Genomic DNA, 9123 nt, shown 5'->3' with positions numbered 1-9123 from the left:
TACAGAAAATTTTGTCATGTTAGCCGCTAACGGCGGGCAGGAGCTAAAGATTACGCTGCTGAGAGAAGCCAAAACACAATCGGCAGCTTCAGTCCGTTCATTTTCAATTTGTTGCCCCGTTTTGTTAACAAATGCAGCAATAAGGCATTTTGAATTCCCTACTGTTCTGATTTGCACCTCTGACTGGCTTCTACTCCACAGATCGGTCCGTCATACCGAAACGGCCGAAAAACATGATTTCTCAGAGACGAAGTTGGAATAATTGAAACCGGTGGTCATAACATTACCTAATATTATCTAATATCATTGTTTACCCTATGTTTTCCAGCGACTTTTAACAAACACCTTTTCCCATAAACCCTAGATGTTTGCGGGCTAGACGCCATGGCCTGACAGAGGAGACAATGCCATGAGCGAGCTGGGCTGTCCATGAGCACTTCCTTCAGACATCTGTAATAACAACAGAACAGAGAGGACTTAACACTGCAAAAGTTGTTAGACTTCAGAGATTAAAACTGGGAAGCTGGGAAAAAATTACTCGACCACAATGACGTAAGTACCCGCACTGCCGGGGCTGTAGTTTTCTTCACGCGAGTTGCAGTTTTCTCTTTGCTTGCAAGGGATTCATGCCTAACTTTGTTAAAATCATGACGGTTTCAGTTTCTTATGGCAACTGCTGTAGTGGATGGTAATTTGTCTTAGTCGATTGTTTCATAAAGATCAGTGGAAGAAACGCTAAATGTGATATTACCCTGATTTACTGAAACGAGCGGAACAGAGGCTAGCCGGGACAGGACACGACGCTGGCTCTCCAAAGGGGCCCAACGGCAAATTTTTCCCCCAGGGCCCGCTAGGAGGTTAATCCGGCCGTGCTACAACAAATCGGTTTTTCTTGGAGGATATTAGATTATTTAACTTGACTGACATCTTCACAGAAAAGAGTAAGGCCTTGAGGCGGCATAAAACCATGATACTCAAGTGGTGGACAAATTGCGTCTCAGTATTGAAATCTGTCAAGTACAGGAAATTGACACTGAATTGGTCACAATTATAATGTTATACTGTATTTTATTCATGCAAAGATTTTGTACTGTATGACTGTCTGAGTTAAGACAAAATTAAACACTCTATCCGTTCATTCAAGGATTTGGGTTTTCTTCAATTAAAAAAAAAAGTTTGTTGAAAAAAATGTGTTTACATATACTCAGCAAAGTATTGATAGAATTGAGGCTAAGTTAACTCATATTTTAAAAATACTAAAAGAAAATTTGGGATTGTGATTTTCCTCTCCCTAAAATACATGTACGTCTTTGTGATTCTTTTAATTTATTTATATGTTCATTTTTTTAAACATGTTTTTCATTTACATTACATTTACTTTCCCATTTCATAGCACAGGATAGACATATGTGTCATGTCTCATAGCCCACATACAGTACCTACAGCTGGCTAAACACGTGCTATTGATGGCAGCTGTGTGGTTTCTTAGATTACCTATTTTACTTATGATTTATTTAAACTAGGGTTTTAGGGGAGACCTAAACATGTAATGATAATAAACCAAGACTAAACCACTGGAGCTGTTGATGCCCTCAGTACCAGCCTGAGAGAAAACATTACTGAACCAAAAGAAATGCTTCCATCTTGTGGCCAAACATTATTATTTTTAAATCTTGTGTCAGAAGGAGGAATGTGTCTGTGTTTGAAACACCTGTAGGAATGTTAATTTATTATTAGAAAAACACAGATGTCCACATGCAATGCCAGAAACACACACACACACACACACACACACACACACACACACACACACACACACACACACACACACACACACACACACACAAACAGCAAGCTGATTAGCAACAGATGTATTGGACACTAGACAATATATGTTCCTTTCACAATATGTATGTACAGTCATAAACTTTTATTTAAATGCACATTATTTTGAAGGAATAATAATCATAGGTACAACAAATCAAACATACAATTTATTTCTTCATGGATAATAATGCAGATTTTATTTCATACATTTGAATACGCTTAATACAATATGTATTACTTTGTAAAAAAGGTGATCACATTACCTTTTTTCGCCGTCATTATATATGTATAAATTTTGTTTTAAATGTCCATTACGATGTTCAGTGAGATTAAATTTTAGCAAAAGCCATAAAATGTTATAAATAAATATTCACAATAGTAATTTAACCTAGTACAATGTTACAGTCAGGTGTTTCAACAAAAAGAAAAAGAAATGAGTTTACAGAAACCTCTGCTGGATTGTGATGCCTAGTGAAATACAGTTTGTGTAACTCCTGTGGACCATGACAGAAGGGTCAATATTTGGTCCACCTCTGACTTCTTATAACCTGAATCAAATAATCCAAACTTGAGCATTTAGCGCCACCTAGATGTTAAATCTGCGTTGGTTCCTCATTTTCCTTAACATACCCAACTCAATGATAACTCCACTGATTACTGAAACAAGGTTTTCACATTTGCCTTGAGGACTGCCGGCTGACTTTGGCACAGAATAACAATGTAATAATGCCATAAAATAATACAATCATACAAATACTCCCCTGTTGTCGGGGCTAACCCTATTATTAACAAGGTTCTGCTGTTTTCAATAGCAGCATTTTAGCAGAAAGATGATATTGTTTCAACTTTGTCCCTTGACCTTAAATTGAAACTTATAGTAAACTTGAAAACTATAGCCCCTGTGGGGACACCCTGATGGTTTAAATTTTAGTCTGTTTTATCCCCAGCAGATGTTTCTAATATTGTGTGAAGAAACTTGACTAGTAATATTTTTTTGTGCAGATTAGTCCGCTTTCATCAAGTGAGCTTTTGAAAATACTGATATTCCACATAGAACAGATGTGGTTACAGATACGGGCATTAAACGGGCTTCAGCAAATTAAAAGTAGTTACAAGTGCGATTGTCAATCATTCAGAAGTCAGCAAACATCAGCCCTACTGAAGCACTGTTAAGCAACTGGAATAATTATATTACAATTATTAATCCATGTATTACAGACTTTAAAAGACCTTGTTTGCCTGAGTTTAAATTGAAAGCCAGATGGTCGGCATTTTTATTTTTTCTGCTTTTATTGGTTTCCTTTGTGCCAGACGTGATCAATTGTGAAACTATTTCTTTGTAAAAGCGGTCCGTTGCTGTCTTCCAGCAGTGGTATTTCATAACAGGGTTCAAAGTGAACACTCATTTTTCAGGACTGACATGCACTGATATCGCACCCTTTTTTCTGTCAGAGGGTGTTTATGTGCTTATAGGCAGAAAGTGTTTGGGATATTAGCTCATATCCCTGTGATAAACATATATAAGCTGGTTACATGAGCTGGAATAGCCTGATCACATCTTCCCCGCATAAACAAGAGGAATAAACGAACATTTAGGTTATTGATATTAAACAGAGCTTGAACTAATTGTAAAAACAGTATTAGTATGTGTTTGCCTCAGGCTTTCCCGGCCTATTGTATTCTTTTTAAGTGACCTTTGAATAGGATACTTTGCCGAGCGTAACATTTCACTGTTAAGGTGCATTTGAAGACTTCACTGAGCATGCCCATCTTTCCCGGTGCCATCTTACTCTACATGTTGTCTGCAGGCCTTGGCAGGAAAAAGATGGCCTTCTGACCCTGGTGGGTGTCTGGTCCTGCTTTGGGTTGGCCGTTCCTCTTCAGCGCAACATACCAGTTGTACTTCTGAGAGCAATATGTGTTGTAGTGGTTTTCTTCATACTTCTCCAGGAAGTAACACTCATCATTCAGTGCTAGCTGAGACAAAAAAATTGACAGGGGGGGGCAGAGGAAAGTTTGATTTATTGCAGGTCTTCTTACTCTTCCTGTAAATTCAGCATGGAGTAAATAATAGTGATGAATACTACAAACAAAGATCTACATGACTAATTTGTAGCTGCTCATATGTTGCTTTATGCATCCTAATGACACATAATTATTACTCACAGTTATTTATATTACACAAAAACGCCTTTGGTCATCCTCTGTTACTGTGCTCTCCCAGTATTTTGAGATTCGGAAAATAACCTGGGCTATTACAAAACTGCAGGCGAGTGACTTATACTGACAAATTAATACCATAAGTATTGTGCGATTGATGAAAATAGCTTTGAATCAAAAGGGTCCTAAAACTATAAGGTAATAGTTACAAAGAGAAACAGGGTCTCATTTCATCGTGTCTGGCAACATCAGCGCCATGGTTTGATACTGTAAGTGTTCCCTCCAAACTGAGGTTTTACTTAATGGCAGCAGTAATATTGTCAAACTACGAGATGTGAAAACTCACAGATCCATAGAGGCATCCATTTCTGTTCATAGCCAGGTACCTTCCTGCCCTCTCACCCTTGATGACCACCACTCCCACACTCACAGCCTTCAGCCTGAGGATGTCTGCAACACAAAAACATGACACTGTTCAGCATTTAACACATTTCTGTTGCCTTTTTTTTTTTTTCCTACATAAAGTGGAAGATAAACTTGCTAACTTACTTACTGGCACAATGTAACCATCATCTGTCTGAAATAAATATTTGCCTAAGATTTTTCGGGGAACATAGGCCCTGCTGTCTAAACGTGTACGCAGAGTAAGTACTCATGATTACAAACCCGAATCACTGAGCAGCTTTATCAGAACTGCTGAGTTTAAAGCTTGTTAAAACCATCTAAACCTTGCTCAAGAGGATTTAAACTGTTCTTTCAAGTAATTCCCTCTTTCATGAGCCGTAATATTCTTTCATTTCTACAAATCCAGCTTTCAGTTGCCCACTATAACTTCCAACCAAAACATCTTATGTTTACATTGTCTCTTTAGTTTGTCATTATTTTAACAACCTTGAAGGCCTTTAACCATCAATAAAGTGAAAATTTTCAGTTAAATATTTAAAAGTCAAAATAATAAACAGTAGTTATGAGTTACAGTATGTGTAAAGGAGAAATTATGTGTACAGCATTTTCTCAGCTTCTTGTTAATATTTTCTATGTTACAACCAAAAGACTCCTCCATATCTTGTAGCTTCTATCTTGCTCCTGATTCTGAAATACAACAACCAATCACACATCAAAAAGCCAGAAAAAAAAAAAAAAAAGATTTCTTTCTCACCGTAGGGGTCGTTTTCCTTCCTCCCACCACTCACGGTTCCATCTGGTAAAATTCTCAGGTGATATCCTCCGTTCTGGCTGTAGAGCCTGGTCAGTGCCTGGTGCCTGGAGCGATCCAGAGAGGCAGGTCCCAATGGCAGCACTGTGACGTCTCCCTCAGACATCCTTCAGAGGGTTTGAGGCTTTGACGAAGAAGAATGATGTCCCTTTGCCTGCAATGACAGAGATCCACTGTGTTCACTGTTCATGTCACCTGGACTGTGTCTGAAACACGAGAGAAAACAGGAAGGGGAGGGCAACACCACCTTTATGATCCTTCCCTCCTCAGCCTCCCTCAATTACTTTCTCCCTCTTTCTGTCTCTATTTTCCTGTCAGCCTTTTAAGGTATTCTTTTGTTTTTTTGGTTTTCTTTTTTCAATGAAGTGATGAAACCAGCCAGGGATCCGGACAGAGGCTAGTCAGAGCCGCGACATGACCAAACTCGTTTTCTGACTGGACATCATTTGGATTCTCTCGCTGTGAAAATAATTTCCAGATCGCTGTGTTGTAACTTTCACCTCAAATCAATGCAGGCGCAGCTGACTAAATAAACAACATTTCCTGTAATGCTTTTACTGCCTGCTGGAAATGTTGCAAGTGCCAGAACAAGACCTGCAATAGCCTAATAAGTATATGCAACAGTTTAACGCATGACATTGTTATCAACAAGTGAAACACAAGAGACATTTTCATCATACTGTTTGAAGAAAAAAGCTTTTTTGTATTAAAAACCCTGCATTCAGTTGGTTTTACCAGACTACATTTTACTAACAATGAAAGAAATCTCCAGCAGCCACCTAATATCCAGCCAGTCCTGTCTTTCTTACCTTTGGACTGTGTGCTTCCCCAAAATCTTTTCCAAAAAAACAAGCCCATTTTAAATCCACAATGTCGAAGTAATCTCTTTTACCTGCAGGGTAGAAATCCCAGAGCAGCAGTAGCTGTCATTAAATTGAAAAGGAGCAAGGAAGCAGTGAAGGACCCAGCCAGCAGTGGTACTGTACAACTCTTTTTTTTTTATCAGTTGTAGCCGGAGGTAGAATATTGCTGCTGTAGCCAAGCTGGCCCACATCTGGAATGTCTTGGAGAGGTATAAGAAATAGAGGGAGGAAGAGGGGAAAGAGAGAGAAGGAAAGCAAAAGACAGAGCTGTGCAAAGCCACAAGAGGAATGTGAGGCCTACCCACTCACAGCCTGTTTTCCTGAGAGCAGGACCTGGAGAAGAATATTGTCCTATGGGATGTGAGAGGTTAGTTTGTGCCAGACCGGTCCAGAGGGACCTTTGGACAGAGGTGCTGGTGAGAATGACGTCAAAAGTCTAAGCAGCGACTGAGTCAGAGTGCAGATGCGTGGGAGAAGAGATTTACCCTATGTTTGGATGAGGGAGGGGTGGGGGTTAGCTCAGGGCGATGGTGTTTGGCCTAAAGTTCGGTACATTTCTGCAGGGAATAAAACATTGTTGATAAATGGCTGCGTCATTAAATGTCAGGAGGACATTTTTAAAAAAAGAGTTAATGGACACTGAACAGATGCTTGGCCACCTTTGATCCTTAACATGCACACACGCACACACACACACACACACAAACACACACACACACACACACACACACACACACACACACACACACACACACACACACATGCACGCACACATACACAAAAGACAGATTTCTTAAATTAATTCCTCCACAAAAAAGTAAGGTCAGTATCAACTTGCTTTCCTGTCATCAAAGTTCCTCATCTGTTAAGTGCATCAGCCGAGGTGATCACTGGCCAATTAGATTCCCACACAAACAGCATGGCCCCTTTAACCCAGCGAGTCAGTCACCTACCTGTGAGAAGGTCATAGGACAGCGCCCCTGATGAGCCAGCATGTCCTCTTTCCCTCTTTTTAACTGAGATTTGGGTGAAACCAGCTCGTGGTGCCGTTTGTGCCACACGTTCTTCCTCTTTTGTCCTTTTGGCTGGACTTCAGGCACTTAAGTATGCATGTCTATATTTGCAACCCACCCACCTCCCCTCACCTCACTACCCTTCTAACAATGTCAGAGGACTCATTTTGACAGGCCAACGTCAGGACTAAAATTGCCGCAGCGGAATAGAGAGAGAGGGAGAGAGAGAGACTGGGAGAAAGTGACGCAAGTGTCAACACCAATGGATCCAGCCAGAGCCTGGAAATGAGCGGGGCTGGCTGACTGTCTGACTGAGCACTGATACATTCTTATACTGTTATCCTCCTGGAGACACTGGTGAGCAACACTGTATAAATATTTATTAGAGACACAAAGACAATTACTTCTGTTTCCAGAATTAATCTTACGTAAAGCCATCGCCGCTGCAAACCAAGCCGGGTCTCTGCTTAGATGCTCAAAGGTACGGTAGGTCACATTACAGGATTACAGGATATTGCTTCACATCCCTGCAAACTTAAAATAGTAACTCGTCAGAAATAAATATACATTTGACAAATAAATAATCTCACGTAGAGTAAATGTCCTCAGTGCATAAAAGCAGGTACAGTCGTAAGAATCGTGAGGTCAGGGGAAGATGGCGTTTTAGTTCCGTTGAAATCCTTCTGAACCAAAAGGCAGATTCAATTTTTTATTTTTAAAAGCTAAACCCCAACAGGAGGGAGCAAACACCATCCGCTCTTTCTGGATGGTTGCTGTCTGCGAAGATAGATGCTGGGCCGGGCTTTAGACTTTAGGTATGTTTAGGAATGGGAAAGGTATAAAAGCGGTTTATAATTGATAATTTTGCAAGACACATCAAATCCCTGTCATCTACACCGTGATGACTTTCTAAGGCAATGCATTAGGCTGAAAAATATTTATTTAGATATGTACTGTGGGGCGCTGAAATTTCTCACCGTGGTGGAAATGGCTTCAAAGAATGCAGCAATCTCAGTATCTATTTTTTGCACACTTTCTCACACTTGCATAATAATAAACAGCCATAGTGTGTAGGCTGGGTGAAGTATTCACAGTGGTTGCCTTGTCTCTGTCTTATTCTAATAGATACTTCAAGCGCTCCTCTGTATGATTGTTCCTCTACAGGACCTCTGCCTGTCAGTTTCAGTTTCAGTTTTACGCCTCATGAGACATAAAACTCTAATGTAGAGAATGTGCAGCGAAAAAGAGTGCAACACTGCCAAAAATGAAAGAGTCTGGCCTACTTTTTCTCTCTCACCTGTTCAGCACTGTGCTACTTAGGTTTGGAAATAGCTGCTTTACCTCAATTCACCAGGAGATGGTAGAATAGGTCAACTATCTCAAGAAAAAAAAAAAAAAAAACGTGTGTGACTGCGTTTGTATTACTGTATAAAATCTCACCACAAACTCTCATTAAAAAGTGAATGTGTAAAATTCAAGGGGTACTGTAGTTTGATAAAGTTCCCATTTCAATATATTTGAAAAAAAAAAATTGTTGTTTGTTTGTTAAGGGGCTGTTAATCAGGTAAAGAAACACATTTGGAAATAATTTGATTTTCAGTTCTGATAATGTTTAACAATGCCGACATAGTATTACCTCTTAAAAATGACGCGGTGAAAGTCTTAGCAAACAGTTGCCTATTTACACATCCAGCATGTGTGGGGTAACATTAGGATCCATTTTGGATAGTGTTTGGGTCGATCTGATGAATTCATTTCAAATATTCACTCTCATTTTAACTCACACATCCTGGGGGGAAACAGCCGTCTCTTTAACTTCTAATTGCTCCAATATGCTCAAAAACAAGTCACCAGTGTTCAACGGGTAGTGTACAGTGGGTTTATCAGAGTTTCTACACTTAAAACACTCCTGACTGGAAACTGCTGCTGGAATTTACACTGATGGCAGTGAACAAAAAAAAAAAAAAAAAAAGAGAAACTGCCGACTGTACAGTCCAAACAATGAGCTGAAAGACACTGAAAAGCTCCATAGAGCTGAGGAGAA

General features: G+C 39.7%; 1 protein-coding gene across 6 annotated transcripts; it reads right to left on the bottom strand.

Moving 5' to 3' along the window:
• Positions 1-1948: 1948 nt before the first annotated feature.
• Positions 1949-7110, bottom strand: LOC120802102 (putative fibroblast growth factor 1). Of its 6 annotated transcripts, none has more exons than XM_040149579.1 (4): positions 7020-7110; positions 5147-5357; positions 4334-4437; positions 1949-3804 (listed from the first exon to the last, which is right to left on the bottom strand). In XM_040149579.1, the coding sequence occupies exons 2-4, from the start codon at positions 5307-5309 to the stop codon at positions 3619-3621; spliced, it is 453 nt and encodes a 150-aa protein (XP_040005513.1). In that variant the 5' UTR covers positions 5310-5357; positions 7020-7110; the 3' UTR covers positions 1949-3618. The 6 variants fall into 6 exon arrangements, with proteins under 6 accessions (XP_040005513.1, XP_040005512.1, XP_040005510.1 ...); XM_040149578.1 differs by lacking the exon at positions 7020-7110 and adding an exon at positions 6376-6434; XM_040149576.1 differs by lacking the exon at positions 7020-7110 and adding an exon at positions 6368-6421.
• Positions 7111-9123: the final 2013 nt, after the last annotated feature.

Source organism: Xiphias gladius, chromosome 17 (assembly GCF_016859285.1).
Source record: "Xiphias gladius isolate SHS-SW01 ecotype Sanya breed wild chromosome 17, ASM1685928v1, whole genome shotgun sequence".
Classification (NCBI taxonomy): domain Eukaryota; kingdom Metazoa; phylum Chordata; class Actinopteri; order Istiophoriformes; family Xiphiidae; genus Xiphias; species Xiphias gladius.
Note: the sequence above shows the minus strand (reverse complement) of the source record. Positions and strands in the feature narration are given on the sequence as shown.